Source organism: Elaeis guineensis, chromosome 7, assembly GCF_000442705.2.
Source record: "Elaeis guineensis isolate ETL-2024a chromosome 7, EG11, whole genome shotgun sequence".
Lineage (NCBI taxonomy): Eukaryota > Viridiplantae > Streptophyta > Magnoliopsida > Arecales > Arecaceae > Elaeis > Elaeis guineensis.
In genome coordinates, this window is record NC_025999.2 from 85,315,542 (window position 1) to 85,335,313 (window position 19,772).

The 19,772-nt window shown below is 38.4% G+C and overlaps 2 protein-coding genes across 2 annotated transcripts; one reads left to right on the forward strand and one right to left on the reverse strand.

Annotated features, from left to right (window-relative positions):
• Positions 1-222: 222 nt before the first annotated feature.
• LOC105048640 (14-3-3-like protein 16R) lies at positions 223-2,336 on the forward strand. Its single transcript, XM_073261336.1, is given in 5 exon segments — positions 223-659; positions 662-804; positions 1,076-1,198; positions 1,838-1,954; positions 2,053-2,336. Coding segments are annotated over 5 exon segments (744 nt in total). The 5' UTR covers positions 223-355; the 3' UTR covers positions 2,110-2,336.
• A 15,498-nt stretch (positions 2,337-17,834) lies between these two features.
• Positions 17,835-18,984, reverse strand: LOC105048641 (VQ motif-containing protein 9-like; the record flags this gene model as incomplete). Its single annotated transcript, XM_019851680.3, has 1 exon — positions 17,835-18,984. A coding segment is annotated over one exon (858 nt), but the record flags the coding sequence as incomplete, so codon positions are not given.
• Between the last annotated feature and the right edge of the window lie 788 nt (positions 18,985-19,772).

Below are 19,772 nucleotides of genomic sequence, written 5' to 3' on the forward strand. Positions count from 1 at the left end.
TATAAATCTCCGTGTCAACGAACGGAGGAGATTCATGTACGAGTGTAATCAACGGCAGATCTAAGCAGCGCATAGCATTTACAATGTGACGGGTTGGCCCTCGTTCGGCTCGTCCTCCTCCTCCGCACGACCGCAAAAATTCCTTACGTTTTTTTTTATTTGATAAATGATAAATAAAAGAAAAGAAAGAGAGGAAAAAGTTCTCCTCCTCTATAAAGCCGCCTCCTTCCGTTACTCTCTCCTTCTTCCGATTTCTCGCCTCTTTTTCTCGGCTTAATTATTTTGTCCTTCTTCTCGTCGGATCTATCGGTCGGCCGGTGGCGGCGATGGCAGGAGCAAGGGAGAGAACGTGTACATGGCGAAGCTGGCCGAGCAGGCGGAGCGGTATGAGGAGATGGTGGAGTTCATGGAGAAGGTCGCCGCGGCGGCGGCGGAGGGGGAGGAGCTCACGGTGGAGGAGCGCAACCTCCTCTCGGTGGCCTACAAGAACGTCATCGGCGCCCGCCGCGCCTCCTGGCGGATCGTGTCGTCGATCGAGCAGAAGGAGGAGAGCCGCGGCAACGAGGACCACGTCGCCGCCATCCGCGACTACCGGGGCAAGATCGAGACCGAGCTCACCAACATCTGCAACGGGATCCTCAAGGTCCTCGACGCCAGCCTTAACCCTCCGCCTCGGTCTCCGAGTCCAAGGTCTTCTACCTTAAGATGAAGGGCGACTACCACCGCTACCTCGCCGAGTTCAAGACCGGCTCCGCCCGCAAGGATGCCGCCGAGGGCACCCTCTCCGCCTACAAGTCCGCCCAGGTACCCAATCTCTCCTTCTCTCTATGTGATCCAATCCGATCCCATCGGATTTGTGCTAGGGTTAGTGTTCGGATGGGCGCGGAGATCCAGCTTTTTGATCTTTCCTCGTATTCTTCATGAATTGTTGTCTTGCTTATTTGATGGATGAATTGTTTTATAGGGTTTGCGATTTGAATTAGTTTTATTTGAAATGGACGGTCGTAATATTGATGATGATGGTGGTGGGGAACTGGGAATAATCGATCTGATGTGATGTGATGTGATGTTAAAGGATATTGCGGTGGCGGAGCTGGCACCGACGCACCCGATCCGGCTGGGGCTGTCGCTCAACTTCTCGGTGTTTTACTACGAGATCTTAAACTCACCGGACCGGGCATGTGCTCTCGCGAAACAGGTGAGCTGAGAATGGATCTTAGAAATTTTAATTTCTGGCATTTGTAATTTTTTTTCCCAAAAGTTTGCAATGCTCGTGCTATTATTAGAACATTTGGTCTCTGACATCGAATAGAGATTCAATTCATATTATAACTTTAATAATTCATATACTTGGCAGTTAGGTGTTAAGATAGTTATTCTTTTTTCAAAAATCCCCATTCCTTTTTCAATTTTTCGTATTTTGCTTCCATATTTCTGCATCTATGATGTGATGGATTTCGTTTTTTTTCCTTGGACCATGCTGTATTCTGGTCTGAGCGGCCTGGTTTGTCTCCCTTTCTTTGAAAAAAAAAAAAAACTTTTGTTGGGGTTTTGCTTGGATTTTGAATCAGTTTCATTTGGTACGACTTTTGATGAATATCTCTTGCGTATGTTGACTTCTTAAAGTTGTGTCGATCCTTTTAGATTAAAGTTCCAGTATTTCTTTCCCCTTTTTGGTCTAGCTCTTTCTTCCCTCCGAGATGTAGAGGATTATTTAGGCCCATTGTTTCCTTGTCTTGAGCTATCAAGCTCTTCTGCAGATCCGTAAATTGGAAATAAATCTGAGTCTTGATGTGTTATGGACATATTAATCTTACCTTTCTATTGGTGTTCTTAGGCATTTGATGAAGCAATTGCAGAACTGGATACACTTGGCGAGGAATCTTACAAAGATAGCACTCTTATCATGCAGCTCCTTCGAGATAATCTTACCTTGTGGACTTCAGACATGCAGGTCTTTGAAAGTTTATAATAAGCAACATATGTTTATGTCTTCAATGGGTGATCACATTCCCATCAAGTGTTCAATTGATTAATGTATGTTGTTTTCAGGATGATGGGGTGGACGAGTTTAAAGAAGCACCCAAGCATGAGGGCGAACAGAAGTAGCTGGTATGAAATTGGTTCCTCAGTGCTGATCAAGGGTCCCTCTGATTGGTCGTACGTATAATATAGGAGAGATATGGATATTACTTGTTTGTTAGCGGGTTTGATCTCTTGGTATTCCTTTTATCACCTATTTACTGACTATGAAATGTCATCCTGTTGTTGTTCCTTTTTTAAAAAAAAAAAAAAAACTCCTAAATGTGAATCCTCTACTGCTATTTGCTCCTTTATCGTCATTATGTCTGCTGGTGTGTTTAAATTTGAAAATGCCAGACGCTAGTATGCTGGCCATCGAAAGTCCCTTTTTATGGAATTCAATGGCTTTCTGCAATGGTATGCAATAAGAGACTTCATCTTATGTTTTTCTAATGGAATACCTTATAATTATTACTCTGCTTTTATTTTTGTTACAGATTTTTCATGATGAGCTAATGCAAAATAAAATGTTGAAACTTGGGAAGTTTTTCATCCTATTTTTTTCCTGTTTGTTCGTAAAAAATGGCCTACTAATTCGCACATCACTTATTTCCACGCATGAAAAGTGGCTTGCGTTTGATCTGATGCGATTAGAAGAGGCCGTAGATCTGATCTCGGTGAAACGCACCCTCCCAAGGAGCAATATTTATATATATACCGAGAGATTTGGTTATACTGTGAATGGTTATCTACTTAGATGCGATCATATCTAGATTGGACGGTGGAGATTCTACATAATTTATTAACATTGAATATAATTTATTATTTTTAAATTATTTATATATAAAAAATGATAAGATTTGAATATCCTCATCTATGCATCAAATAATTGAAAAATTGAATAGTATAAATAAAATAAAATAATTTATGATATTTTGATCATTTAAAATATAAATTAAAAATTTATAGATTATATAATTTTTATGTGTAAGTAATTTATAGATAGTAGATCATATTTAACGATTCGGATCATCGTAATGAGATTCTCATCTTCCAATTTAGATATAAGTCTATGCAAGTTGAGATTCATTCGGATATAATTGATTTTCTCTCTCTCATCCCTATCTATCTATAACACATACATACTATATGTATGTATGTATGGTTGTCAGTTTTTTTTTTTTTTTTTTTTGGGTCAATGGCGTGGACAATGACCAACGAACAGATCATCTGCCGACAACAAAACATGGTATCATTACATGATGCGACGGAGATAAGGTTTGGCGGGTTAGCTGCAGTCCGAGCCAAGTGGGCTGATGTCTATTTACACTACCTGTAGATGGAGCGAGTTAGTTGCATAGCGAGGTGTGCACCCAACTGGACCACATGGGGCCTGGGACCAAAAAAAAAAAAAATGCAACTCATAATGCTGCCGCCGCTTTACCAGACGCCTTCAGTGCAGAGCAAACTGGATTTAGAAGGAGAGACGTCTTGTTAGAAATGCCGAGATTTTTCCCTTTCATTCACCTGTTTTTTTTTCCTTAAAAAAAAAAAAAAAGAAATTGCTATAAGCGCCCATAGGCTCTCCCACAAACAAAGCCTTGCTTGACCGGCACATTTTGACTTGAATCACCAAGGTAAAGTGCATCTAAACTATGTCAAATCATGCATGCATCTCGACATCTTGTGACTGCTTGAACCAACTTGTGCTTAATCCGGTTGAACCTTGAGAAAATCTGACTCAGGTTTTAACTGGATATGATTTCACACCAGACATCTATCTCATTGTGGCTTATGCTTGGACTCACCTCTTGTTAGAGATTCACAAAATGAACTGAGAACAAAGTGCACGAGCAAAAAACAAAATCAGTTGTGCATTTGCACCATTGATACCTGCTTGCCAGCAAAATCTACTAATTCTTGTTGTGCAATGTTAGGTAAGGCCTAAGGTGCCAGCTTAGCTCTCTTTGATCCAGTTCGGAAGTAGAAGCATTTCGGGTAGAACTTTTTGTTGTCTGATAGACCTAGTTAGTTATGGAATAAATTAGGATAACTAGGAATAATATATAATTTGCATCTGGAATAAGTATTTTTATTTCCATTTAATAATTACTTATTTCTTACAAATGGCATGTGGCTGACTATTATTTGGATAAAAGTTACACATTTTTTTTATGGTCACTTTTTTTAATTATAATGGGCTTCCTGGAGTATTTTCACTAATCAATTGAGTATGGTGGAATTCTATGGACCCTAGGGAATAATTGATCTCCAGATATCTTTTGTTTGATCATTGTTTCGGGGATCAACCGTTCCCCCTCACAATTTGGTCGGTTTAGCAGTTATCCCAGTACTAAGGCAGTATAAATGCCTTATCCCATCTCGTATCCCATTCACCACCTAAGCCTTAATGGTTATACTAAAGTTTTGGATTCAAATCTTGCCCTTACAAGGGTTTAGAGAGTTTGAGATAATTAGAGGATAGCAATCTTTTTTTTTTTTTTTTGATTAACTGGAAAGCTATCTTTCATCATAGCCCACAAGGAAGGGAAAGAAACCTGTTAAGATCTCCTTCAAGCTCCGAGATAATTGCCGATTAATCTACTTTATCTGAATTAAAAGCATAATTGCAGCCAAGAGAATAAATCAATTGACTTGTTCGTTTGTGAGGCTTTATTGTAATAGGTTTTGTTAAAAATCTAAAGACAATGAGTTCTACAAAAACTTTAGTTTCAATGGTGTTGCGTTGAGACTCCGATGGGAGCTGACATGATCGAGGGTGGAAGATGGTCCAGAAATCAGAACCTCACAAAAGAAGTCTACACATGCCCAGAGTTCTCTAATGGGGGATCTTTTTAGTCGGAATTTGAGAACAGTAAAAGAAAAGAATATGAGCTTAGTATTGTGTTCCGTACCTTAAGAGTCTCCTCGCTATCTTTTTATATAGAGATAGAGTTGTAGGCCATTATGTAGGTTGATAGGTCAGATCATGATCTGTTAGAACATTAGGATCAGAAATTTGCAAATCAGAGATCGTTAGTCGTGGATAATAGTCACGTTCTAACAATTCGTTGGAATATCTTTGGATGTGGTCCATATAGTTGATTAAACCAGCGATCTGAGGTCTGCATACAGCCGAGACCTTGACCGGATGTGTTATCATCGATGTTGGTCATGGAAGATCATCCTGTGTAGTTGGTGAGATCCCAACTACGAGGTTAGTAGGTGCCTGATTCATGGGGTCAGATGGGAGATGACAGGACCATCTTATCCCAGCCCTCTATGATGATCTTGATGAGTCATCGATTGCACTGAATCAATTATAAGGTCAGCGGTAGTATGTTGATGTCCTTGACATGTAGCTGAGGATGACGTTCGGAGATGAAGTACGATGAAGTTATCCATTTCATTACTAGGAGATCAAGATGTCGTTTGAAGTCCGTCTTAATACTTTGGCTGATCCGAAGAATATGTGTGAGAATGAGATTAGAAGACAACGATCGAGATAGTATGACCCCATAACAAATGATTTTGATAAGACTTGTTTTACAAATTTGATGAGCCATAAACTTACTTCATGGATAAACAGTCTGTTGCCCTTTTATTAAAAAAATTATTTTGCAAAAAATCCTTTAAAGCTGACCCCAACTCGAGTGAATGGGAAAATAAATAAATAGATCAATAAAAATTAGCAAGCCTACGACTAAGCCCACTGCAAGGTAGAAAAGGACCGAATGCAGTCCTTTGACGCGTTAAATTGGGGTTGAAGGCGGTATATGTCGGGGCTCTCTGATTACTGATTAACGGTGAGTTTTACTAAAGAAAATATTCATAAAATATTATATAAAATAGATTTTATAAAAAATAAAAGATTTTTCATAAAAATTATTTTTTAGATTTTATGATTCATCAATTTGGTCCTAACAGGTTTTACAAAAAATAATCATTCATTCATTTTAAATTTTTTATATATATTTCTGTTTTTATAAAACTTGCCAACCAAACAGTCTTTTCATATTAAATAACTCTAGACTAGAATCAGATATTTGGCCTGTAGTCACCTTCCATTGGCTCGTTTGGTGCCAATTGATTGGGTCATATTTGTTATCATGTCACATTTTCAGATGATTTGAGTTCCTATATATGCTAGACCCTGTCCTGCGCTGGGTTGTTGCCCGTTTGACTTAGAGCTTCCCTATGCAAAGGGTGGCCTTAAGGTCAGCCCATCAATCCCGACCAAAGAACAACAACAAAATGCTTACCAAAAAAAAAAAAAAAAAAAAGACAAAAATCACATGGGGCAGACATCAGAGAAAGAAATATAGGATAGATTTTTAATTTTATCATATATCTCCTAATATCCATTTTAAATTTTAGAAGTAAAATTTTAAATGTCAAACTTTTTTTTCAAACGAAATCACCAACCCTATGATTTAAAAAATATAGCATTATCTTTCTTCCTTATTTTCAGAACATATTTTTTATCGACATATATTACATAACCAGATAATACATACTAAATAAATTAATCATCAAACAAATCAACATACATTTATAGATGAATTGATATATATTTTTTTTAAAAATGAGTTTACCGATATACAGCATATAAATAGATGATATATATTTAGCAAATTAGTCACCTAACAATTCAATATATACTTTCAAATAAATTGATATAATTTTTGGACCATTATATTTATCAGTACATACTACATAATTTGGTGATACATACTTATCAACTTCCTAATATATATATATATATATATATATATATATATATTATATATATATATATATATATATATATATTGTAGATTTTTTTTATACATATTAGAAATGATCTAATATACATCTCTAAATAACAAATATATTCTGAAAACTATGCGTTGATTTACCTGAAGATATGCACTGGATCACTATTGAGTGCATATTAAAAAAAATTATAATATATATACCGAAAGATCGATGAGTGTGTATCACTCGATTATGTAGTGTATGCTAATAAATATGATATTCTAAAATTATATATCAATCTACTTGAAACTGTGTATTGCATTGCTAGATGGCTAATACTAAATATGTATCACCAGATCGTATACTATGTATTGACAAACTTTATGTTCTGAAAACTGTGCATCAATTGATTTAAATATGCATATCGACTTGCTTGTTGATTAATTTGCTGAGTACGTAACACCTAATTATATATTATGTATTGCTACTCTAAAAACTATATATAAATTTATCTAGAAATACGTATTGATGTATTAGATGATTAATTTTTTTAATGTATATTATTTGATTATGTAGTATATACAAATAAAAAATACATTCTGAAAATAAAGAAAAAAAACATATCATACTTTTTATAATTACAAAATTCATGATTTTATTAGTAAAAAGAATCTTGGATTTTTATGTTTCTTGTTTATGATGGGCACTTGAAAAGATGCAGCAAAATAAAAAATCCAGAGGGCTAAGTTCGTCTCCCTTGATTGATTTACCCTTTTGCTTTTTCCAAAATTCAGCCTGAGCCTACAATAAATATGATCATTTTTTAAATAAAAAAGAAAAAAAAATCCACCAATATTACAATAACCAAGCCCATGATACACCATCCAAAAATCAACATAGAATCTCAAACTGCTAGAAGTAGAAGTTTGACCTCCAGCCACCAGGGCAAACCCAGTTCGATATACGCGTAATAGTTTACCATAAAGGAAATGATCACATCACACTTGCAATACGTAGTATACTATAGCTGACTTTCGAATTGCCCATCGACTATATAAGAAAGTCCTTGAAACTGACAAAACAAGTAATCCATGTATCCTCAACACTAATGGCCACTAAAGACTGCTTCACAGACAATGGCATTGCTTTCTATCTATATTCTCTATTTTAAGAGAGGAGGAAACAACAATCCGCACCACAATTACCCAGGTTCCAATTTTTAGATGAGCATCAATAAGGAATCAAACCCAGAATGGCGCTTGCTGCTAGGTAGCGTGACTACCGGGACAAACCCCAGTTCATCCTGTACTCTGTATTTTAATGTTCGGTACACCAGAATCCATTCTCGATAGCTGAAACATCAACCATCCCTACTGAAACCCATATCTGCAATAATCTTCCTAGCATGGAATAAAGCAACCATAGTAATGTTAGTCTAATCCAGTATTGGTGGTCTCCACTGCCTAATCCTCAGTTCCTGGTGCGGAATATGATATGCTAAGTGCGTCGCAGCTATCACAGGTTCCGCTTCTTGACATCTTTAACACAATCATCAGTCTTGGCACCATCAGATTGCACCTCACATTCACCACCTAGTCCGTACCAACATAGCATTATACTTTCTAAACAGAAAAGGCCGATATACCTTTTCCTCAAAAAGATCCTCTTGAAGAAAGAAATTTAAGCATGCTGGATCCACCTCTCCTGCCATAGATATTACAGATTGGGATATCATGTCTATTTGGGCTCATCCATCAAACGGACATTTGATGTATTATATTTTGCCACTTGCTTTCAAGCCCAGGTTGATAAAATTGACTCGCGGAGGAGCAGGAAAAGAACAAAACTAAACAATGAAGTAGACAAGATTCTTATCTACTCAGCTTTATATGATGAACTTACAAGAAAAGAAAGGATCTTACTCTGTATCCAGATTGTAATGGGGCCACGGATACCTATGACCCGCCTTAATGCTAGCGAATCTTAAACTTTTGGCAATGTTCTCATTTTCCCTTTCTATCTACTACGATAGTAATAACTAGGGCAAAGAGGAATATCATCGTAAAATAATTTAGACCCTTGTTTTTCAAAACTTCTAGCACCCAAGAGACAAGAAGCTATCCGATCTAGACAAACCTAAACAAAGAAACATAAGCTATGTAGTAGATCTCACGTATTAGCTTGTCAATGAGCACATGTACGAGAAATGTGCCACATCGCTGAAATGTTACGAGAACCCAGATACTGTAGGCAAAGTTTGAGAGTATATTCTACATGTTCAATGTGAAAGGAAATAATGCCTCAGAGACTTCAGAGCATGTACCATTTAGCTAAAGAAGAAAGATCATTTCCTCTTCTGTGAGCTTTAACTATCACAGAATTCAGTAACTATTATCATTTTTGGAAATGGATCTGATCATGAGAGTCATATATTAAAGCAGAACTCGCCCTACAGAAATGGTGCTGAAGTTGAAAAAATGTGTACAGGTGATTTGGATTCAAACTCAACGATACACTCTACAAATCTCCAGCTAAAATAAAATGAGATATATATAAGCACAATTCCATCTCACCAGATACAACTAATGAAAACATATGAGACGATGACAAGAAGCTATCTACAGCCCAATCACAAGGCCTGAAGGCAACAACAATTACTTACCCTTGAAAGGACAATTTGATCATACACAAGCTCCATGAAGAATGGTGCACATCCAAAAGGGTTCTAGCTTGCATGAATCCACTTTGGCCACGTAACACTCAAAGAATCATATAGACCATCATGGTTTGAGTTATGAGACTGTTGACACTAGAACGTACAGACTAAAATATTCCAACAGATACCTCAAATATACTGCAGAAACAGAACCATGGACACACCTCGGATGAACTAACCAATTAAGGAACTTTTTTTGGTAACCTCTTCCACCGATCGAAACATCAAAATATTTTTGCCAGTAAAATTAAGGCAGGAGTTCAACCTCAAAATTTAGATAAGTTCTTGTTTCCATGTACTTTGAAGAGATGGTTGAATAAGCCCAGTTGTAAAGCTAAGATGGAACTCACCTCAATCAGCAATCTAAGCAGTAAAATGGCCATGTACGTCTGATATGGATCAATTGTGAGGACTCGTGCGGGCATGTATTTAGTGCCACATCGGTTATTCATTAGAAAAATCTTGGATATTTATACAGGACTAAGGAATCCAGATAATACCTTCCAACTAATTTTTTTGGGTGAGATACTGGATCGTTACAAATGATATCAGAGTCAATCCAACTTATAGCGCCTACGTAGACTAGGGATACTGTAACATAGATTCATTAAAGTTGACCACGATTCGATTGTGATGTTTATGAATGGATGTATGGATTTGGACCTTTAGCTTCCTGAAGGTGTCAGAAATTAAATGAAAGGAGTATATAAGAACCCGTGCAAATGTGTATTTGTCTCACATCGGTTATTTACTGAGAAGATCTTGGGTACTTATACGAAGCCAAAAAATGTCAATAATACATCGTCCTGGCTAACATTTTTGGATGAGGTCCTGAATTATTACATAAATATATGAATGAGTGAAGCTATATAAAATAGTCATATATGACACAGATTATGATAGCACAAAACAATGTGCATGCATATGAACCATGTCGCTATCATAAAAAATCACATAGAAATATGAAACAATACATGGCAACCACATCCAAATTATACAAAATAGGTTTCCCACCAGCTAGACTAATCAATCTAAAGCACAATGGGTCCACCAATGGAAAAGGGAGAACCATGAGAAATTTAATATAACAAAAGCGGGTAAGACAGATAGGTTACATAGGGGTTGGGGAGTCAATTGCTGAAGATGACAGACATAAGGCCTAAAGCGACAAGATGTTAGTGACAGGAAGCAACAAAGCAGCTGAGGAAAGAGTAACCATGAAGGTCATGATGTTGATGGCAGAACAAATCCTTAGGTAAGCCAGAATGGTACCCTAAGAAGTTACAGAAAACATGATGGATAGCCAAAGAAATGATGAATAACGATGAAGGTCACCAGATCAAGTTGCTTTGAGTTTGGTCCAACCTCTAAAGGAATGCTGAGGTAGTCATAAAGTGGACGGAGTAAAACATCTGATAGGTTGACATGACATTGTAGCCCAAAACTATATATTGAACAATTTGTAAAAATATGCATTGGATTGCAAGATAAACAAGCGAGAAAGGTAAAAAGCAGAAGCACAAGCTGCAGGTGAAAGGTTGTAGATAAGGACAAGACCAAAGTGGAAAAGAGGTTTATAATTTAAAGGGAAAGTGAGTTACCAATGGAACTTAATGAGATTCTTGTCCAGAGCATGATGCCAGAAAGGCTGCTCAATGAAATTGATCATGCTCCAAATTTGAAGTTGCATGTCTGTAGTCTATCTCAAGCAATCCTGCAGCGAAAAAGGTTTCAACTGCACAACAGATGTAACTTGTGGATGCAAGAACAGTTTTCATTCCAATACAGGTTCACTTTAGTATTAGGCACCCTTGAAGTCTTCATGTGGTATATCATGCTTAAATGACCTACCTAAGCGGTTGGCCCTTAGAAGACTTTGGACCATCTTTTGGGGTGGGTCAAGTAGGGTGAGGTGAATGCAGGTATAAGGCAAGCAGACGGTTAGGCTATTACCCTCTCGCTCTTCCTTTCTACTTGTTGGTTCACTGCACTTCAACCTAATTACAACTTAACAAGTTTCACTAAGCTCTTTATTGCTCTTTATTGTTAACTATGTAGCAATTACCTATGCCATGGATTGTCGCATTGAATTTAAAAATATATTTATATATAAAATAAAGGAATTAGATACCTTTTGAGAGTAGATCATGTTCACTGGAATCTTTAGCTATGTTATATAGTTCAAGTGGTCTAAGACAATTTATAAATTGTTAAGAATTACTAAAAATAAGAAACACAAAGACATAAAAATTTAAAAAAGGAGAACAAAATAATAAATTTAGAGAATATATATTACACAGTACGCATCATTTGTTATTTGGCCAGATCAATAATATACAGTATACATTCACATTGCATAAAAAAAGTGTTTATTTCATCTATATTACATTGTACATAAATTTTGGTTATTTTGATTGAAGATGTAAGCTAATTGAAATTGAATCGATATTGATGAAAGTACTGAAAAACAGGCAGTTTCGGATCAAAATCTCTTGAAACTTCAAACACTTGCACACTAGTTGCCTCCTAAAGTGTTATTCTAGTAAATCATCACATGTTTTTGGAATGCGGGCACTAAGTCCAGCCGTAAAAGGTTATAAATATGTAAGCGGAGTATTATGTAACATCCTTTTAAGTGCCTGTGCTTTTTAATTTCTAGGGAATCTTCGTTTTGCTTTTGCACTCATCAAGCTGCTAAGGATTGTGTCAGAGGCTGAAAACAAAAGATTTAGGGATTATAGATGGACAAGACTGAGAAATTGGTGGATTAAAGCAAAAGCTACCCACTCGAATAACAAATAGAAACCAGGCTCATTAATTGCATTTTAAACACAAAATGATAAGACAGAGATTTGAGGTTCACAATAATATGACTACGTGGGTTAAATAGGCCTAAATTCAGCTGAAGCCCAACTTTATATGGATCTAATATGCTTCAGATATCTGAATTTTTGACTTAGGTTTGGATCCCAAACCCACCAAATTTTCAACTTAATCAGGTTGGGTATTGTAAAATTAACTGGACCTAATAAACCCAAGAAGACCAGCATTAGACTTCAGGGGGGAGGGAAATGACAATATCAACTATCCCATAAAGTTTAGATCCAACTTGCAATGTGACACAATCATATCTAGCAATTGAGCCACGTATTGGTTTAAATGGCAAATCAGAACCAAAATAACCCACGTTCAGGCCCTGCTAGCTAGATGCAGACCTGACATAATTATACACACATTATGTTAGGGGATCAACTTCAAGAAGCCAAGGGCTGGACCGAACCTAAAGTCAGAACTAAACACATAAATAGCAAGAAGAAGAAGAAGATGTTATCATGGAAATCAAGTGGTGAGCACCTCACTAATCATATGGTCATACAAGACACACTGACATAAAATAGCGATCAATAAATGCGGAAGATCAGACCTGCAAGAGTTGTAGAATGTCACAATGAGCTAGACACATAGTATTTGTTGGCAACATATCATCATTCACCTAGACCAAGATTGAAACCAAATGGTGCCATCTGATAGGCAAATTATATTTTCCTGATAAAAAATGCCTTAATATTAATGTATGTTAGACGACTTCTTATAATCTTCCCCTCCAGATGACCACAAGAATGACATAATGACCACTCCGTACGAATGGGGATTCGCAAGTGAAGTGCTCAACTTGCATATTGTCTTTGAAGCTTTCATGTGCTACCAGTATTGCATGTCAGAAGTGAATACCCTATCTTGTTAGGACAAAGTAGGATATTAACATTTCATGGTGCAAAACCATGAGACATTCTCCGTATTTAGAAAAATTACTCCAAATGGTTCTCTTTAAGCATTTAATAACAGAACCTTAAGGATTTGGATTCCACATGTCCTCATACCTAGAATTAAACTGCTAGCCTTGCTGATCATCATGTACTGGCATGTATTGCATCATCTGACAAAACTAGCCATGTGTACCAAGCACTTGCATGGCACATCAATGATAGTGCCAGCACAGAAGAACATTTGCACACAATGCCTAAAACCTTGCCTCATGGTAAGTCAAGCTTTCATGATAATGCTACTCAAACTGCTCCAAGCCTCCTCCTAGATTCTTGGCAATGCAAGTAGGGGTGGAATTGAGTTCGGGCCAGGCTGATTTTAGTCGGACTTCGGGCCTAGTTCGAAACAATTCAGACCGGGCTTGGGCCTAAATTTGGAGCCCATTTATCTCTCCGACTGGGCTCAGGTATACCTTTGTCGTGGCCTGGGTCCAACCCGAGTCCGAGCCAGTCCAAAGTTCAGCCCATTTATTTTCAGCCCAAGTCTGGTTCCATACCGCCCTTCTTAATTCTTATGATTTAGGCCGAGCCGAATAGGAATAGGCCGAATAGCCCTTTAGTTTGGTAGTTCCAACTTCCATTTTCGATCTTTCCAACTTCTCCATTTGATGCCCTAGCCCCTGACCGAGGACCGTGATCCTTGTCCGTCTGTGGGCCATTGCCGTCTTCGTCTTCCCCCATCGCCAACGAGGGTGCCTTGTCTTCACCCATCGGCCATCAATGTTCGTTGGACTTTCGGACGCCTTTATCATCTTCTGACTTCCATCTTCCACTAAAAAGAGAGATCGATGCGATGCTCAGGCAAAGAGATCCTTCATCATCTTCCATCTTTCGATCTTCTCCCATCACTGACTCAATATTACATCTTCTCCATCTGCCATCGCCGATGCAACGATGCTGGTCTTCCATCTTCCTTCGTCCGCCATCACCGACGCCGGTCTTCTCGTCTTTGCCTGTCGCCATCACCGTTCGCTGTTTCAGGTTTGGCTCTTACCGAATCTCCCTTCCTCAATGCCTATGTCTTGATTTTTGAACAAATTAAGACTTTGAATCCCTATCTCAATGCCTATTGCTGACTTTGAATCCCTATTATGTCATTAGATTGATGATATTCATACTTGTTTTTATAAATTTTATAATGAATATGCAGATGCAACAAGAGTGTAGTCTTCTGTAAGTTCAAGTGAGCTAACAGCTGATTTTGATGGACAAAATGATATAAATTCAATTTCTTCTTTTAACTTGAGTAAAATAAAATTGGCATGAATTTTGTTCAGTTTAGAAATCAAAGTTCTTCTAAAAACTAAAGAGATCAGTGCTAGATAGTTATTTGAATCATGATGTACTTTCTAATATGCGGGACAAGCAGTTTGATATCTTGACATGGTGGAAGAGCAATGCGGCAGTATATCCTATATTATCAAGAATGGCTAGAAACATTCTCACTATTCCAGTCTCTACTGTTTCATTAGAATCGGCATTCAGCACTGTTGATAGATTTATGGACTAGTATCGAAATTCATTGAGCCCATCTACTGTCAACACCTTAGTTTGTACCCAAGATTGTTGTCGTGAAGAATATGATGAAGGTATATGAATATTTTAAATTTATGTTATATTTTTTATTTGCTTATAGTGTTTATGTTTCAAAGATTTATAATTGATATGTGTATTAACAGTTACAAGTAGCTCGAATTTTTTAAAATTGAATGCAGATAATGGCACACTAGAGCGAGCCGAGCAGTAAAGTTGGGACATGGATATAATATTATGTAACCATCTTTATAATATTTTTTTAATCCATGTCAAGTTATAAATTTTTATATTTGACAATTTCTTCATCTTCTAATTATTTAGTTTATTCTAAATGCAGGCTTTCATAATAATGGATGAATGAAGATGGAACAAAAACAATTTGCTGGAATTCAACTCATGTGAAAAATTTTAGAAAATCTAAAGTTTGAAGAAGCAAACCAACTCGCCGTGACCCTAGAAAATTAGTTTTTTTAATAAAACAAATTAAAAAAATCGAAATTCAACTGTTGTTTCCGTACTTTGTTTTGTGTTTTCTTTCTCATAAGTTTTCCACCAGACACTATTCCAAAGTTTTGGATTTCGCCAGAAACACTATTTTGGTCTCCAACATCTTGGAGCCCATTTTGGATTTCTATCCTCCGTTTCCTGTTAATGTGAAATCACAGGATGTGTGGACATTTACAGATAAGAGAATGCCTATCACTTTATTTATACAGACTATGTAAGATGATATTTTGTTTCTTCAGGGGCATCTCACATGTTCAACAACTGATACTCTATACAGGCTGGAATTGGATATGTCTGCATAGCTTATGGCTTCATTGGATGGTATTTCATGATTCTTCCAATGTTCCAATTGCCTCAATTTCCTGTTTGTGTTTTGATTGCAGGAGGTTTTGGTCTTTTTGATACTCATTTTGTGTAATTAACTATACTTAGTTGTACCTTTCTTAGTTTCTTTAATATTAATATACAGCCATTGGCTCCATTATTTTACCCAAAAACACCTGCAGCATGATTAATTTTTCTGGATGCAACGCTCAACCTGTAGCTTAATTTTTCAGTTCACAACATACGTACACTGCTCTTTCCAGCCAATTGCAAACAATCTAGGCTGGCCTAAATCCATTCGGACTGGGCTCGAGCTTGGGTCCGACCCATTGCAAATGATATGGGCCGGCCTGAATGGGTTCGGACCGAGCTTGGGACTCATATTTTTAAAAATTTTCGGGCCTAAACCTGACCCGAAACCCGAAAAAAATTTCAGGCCGAGCTCGGATAGGGGTGTGGCCCAGCCCAGCCCAGTTCTAGCCCTAAATGCAAGCCCTTTGCTCCAACATGTCAAAGAAGCACCTCTTAGCCCAAACTTCAAGAATTAGTGCTTAAAACCACTTACTTTATGCCTCAAGATCTATATTACTCATAAGCAATGCTAACCCTACAAATCCAATAGAAACATGTTGATAGTAATCATAACGCACTCTGTCCCTGCACCTCCACAGCCACCCCCCTTCCTCCTTTAAGCTTTCTCCATGTCAGTGGTCTCTCTGGAAATCTATGGGCTTTGAGTTTTTTTCTTAATTATTATTGTCACCACCGGCTCTGTTTGCTTATTTACATATTAGAATAGTAGCAATCAGCTTAACCACGCATCCCTATCAAGTTTGAGCCCTCCTTTTTCCCTTCCCATCTCTGTTTTCTATTTCATGAGTTCCACTTGAGAAGTTTGTTATGTGATAAATGAAAGTTGGCAAGCAGCCTCAAAAGTCATAGGCTTCATTGGTCTTATTGAACCACCTTCTTCATCCTTATTCTTGCAGTCTTTCATGTAACTGATCAAGCGCATTTCCCTCCTCTGGGTTTGTTCTCTCTTATATAAAAATATTCTTACATCAACAACACCATCAGGAATAAGAAGATTGAAAGGAAGTAGATCAGTGGGTTAGATAGCAGGATGTTAATTGGTTTAAGCTTCTCCATTAGGGATAAGAGTTTAACATTACAGGATGAAAATTTCTCCACTCCAATCAACTACCGTGCTCTAATCTTCTTAATTGATCCTACCACAAATGACATGAAGTTCCACAAAAAATGAAAGGAAATCCAAGAAATATCACATTCACCAGAAACTCTCTCCTGTTTAACATTCATGTGACTTCCTCAACTTCCTTTCTTGGTGCTCTGTTACTTCTTCAGAAAGAAAATTTTCTTCTCTCTGCTTTTAGACTCCCATCCACCAGATTACTGAGACCTCTAAGTTGTTGGCAATGTAAAGACTAAAACAAAAACTCATCAAGGTTTCATCTCATCATTCTCCCATCATCCTCTTGATTTTTCTTCATCGAAGAGCCAAAGATGAGGTGCGGTCACTCCAAATTTTAAATTTTATTTTGCAGAACTACATGCAGGAGACAACATAACAGTCTTACCTGTGTAATTAGATGCTGCAAATGATGTCCGATCTCATCCCCCAAGCAAAGTACACATGCTTGCTTCCAGCAATGCTCATCAAGCAAGAAGTGTTCTTCTGAGACTGCTACAATTAACAATCTATTTCGTCCATAGTAAGGAAGAAGTAATTGACTGAGCAGCATGTCCGAGATAACACCATGGCCAGGCTGTGCCAGTTTCCCAGGCAACTTTAAAAAATAGTGGTTAACTCCCGGGGTAAATCTCTAGCTTACAAGCAGGAGATCAAGGTTGACTTATTCCAATTTACATATATGAGAAAATGGGATCATTAGAAAGCACAAGACAAGGCCATCTTATTACATTGAGCTATTTGCTTTCCAACTGATGGGGGCAATAAGAAACAGTTTCACTTTTTCTTCAATCAATCCCTTATTTCTCCTCAAAAGAGGACAAAATAGGAGCATCACACCATTTCACCACTTCTTGCTCCCAAAATTCCGCCCGCAAAATCCATCAAATAGTTCAAGTCAACGGCATACCACCATCATTTTTTTAAAATATATATATATATATGAAGAAACAATGTCTAACCAAAGGTATCATTTATCAAACACAAAGAAGCAACATTTTTGAAAGGGTTTACATCCTTATTATCCATTTTTATAAGGACAACATTTTTTTTTTCACCAGCTTCAAATCTATCCGAATGACAAATGTTGATTAAACTTTGAAGAGTACAAATTTACAGGAAAAGAAAAAGAACAACACATGAAAGGATATCAAAGATATACCTTAGCAGATCTGCAGCAAAGAAATGGCTTACCTTCTAAAACAGAGAGCCGGCTAATCCAGAGAAAGAAGGCATCGGAGCCCTCCCCATCACGGATCCCCCCACCTCGGACTCGGCAAGGGCGCTCCCGGTGAGGTCGGGAACACCATACCCGACGAGATCATCATCTGGAAAGCCGTTCGGGGCGACGGCAGGCACCCGAACCCCAGCGGTGAAGTCGGTGGGGGAAGCAGCAGCGCCGCTGCCGACGGAGACGGCGCCAGCGGCGGCTGCCCTCCCTCGCCGCCGTGGAGGCGGCGCATGTAGGCGGAGATCGGCGATTCCGAGGCAGCGCTGACGGCGGGGAAGGGCGGGAGCGGGGAGAGGGACGGCCGCATCCAGACGTCGGCGGCAGCGTGGGGCGGGGAAGCCAGGGGAGGGGAGCGAGGGGGCAGGTGGGCGAGTGGCGGCGGGCGGATGCGGTGGAGACGGGATGTGGCGGCGGGGGTTGGAGAGGGAGGGGGAGGCGGCGGCGCCGCCGGTCGTGGGTGGTGGTGGGCGGGGGATCCAGTGAGTTTCTGGACGACATCCCGGAAGTCGTTCTTGTCGATGTTGTAGACCGGAGGCTGCGGCTGCTGGGGTGGCGTGCTGCCGCTGTTTATAGTGGAGGGCAGCGGGGAGGAGCGGTTTGGGTTAGGGTGGGAGCTTTTTGGGAGTGGTTTAGAGATTTTGTAAGAGGCCTTGTTGACTGATTTGAGAGAGCTTTGGATGTGAGAGCTACTGCTGCTGGTGGTGGCGGTGGTGGTGGTGGTGGTGAAGGAGGAGATGGTGCCGGAGCTGCTGAGAGAGCTGCTGCTATTGGTATTGGTGATGTTATTAGTGGTGGTGGTGGTGGTGGTGGTGATGGGGGTGGTGATGGAGGGTGGTGGTGGAGGAGTTGGTAGCAAAGGAATGGCAGCTTTTTTCCATCACACCTCTGAATCAGAGAGAGAATATACGTAACAGGCTATAAATTTCCCACATATATTACCAAACTATGGGTGGAGGGCTGTCTGTGGCTGGCTGTAATCAGGGGCTGAGCTCTGCTGTTTGTGATTAGATGGGAGAGGATACGATAAGTATCGGAAAATTTATCAAAGAGGAGGCATTACATGTTTTATTAGACAGAGTTTTAGGATATTTTTAGTTTATATATGTGAGTACTGGATGTTTTTGTTCCACATTGACTATAATAGCTTAAAATATCATCCATATTTCTTCATACGATGTGATTGGTTTCACACCATTAACAAATACCAATATTAACTTAGAATTGCAAGGATGTTAATATTATACGTACTATTTATTTCTCATGCAATGTCATTATAATTATTATATGATGCCGTTGATTGGTTCTTCTCCATTTTCTCTTAAGAAATCTATATGATGTCATGGTATGTCTGATACAGTGTTAACAAATTCTAGTATGGGGCGTTCGCTGCAATTTTGTTAACAAAAAAAAGAACTCGATAGGAAATTTTGTACCGTACAAAAATCGAGTCCTCTGGGGCACCCACCCATGTAGACTGCACTTGGCAAGAAATTTCTGGTCCTGGTGAACAAACAAGAGTAGGGAGTACAGATCTGCTTGGTCTTAGACTGGGATACATCCTCTCCTAGGTATTTCAAGTACCAATAAACAAACATTAAATTAGTTGTGAGTCATGCCAATATCTAAGCAAATTTGAACAAAGATAATGCACATTTTATCTTGATT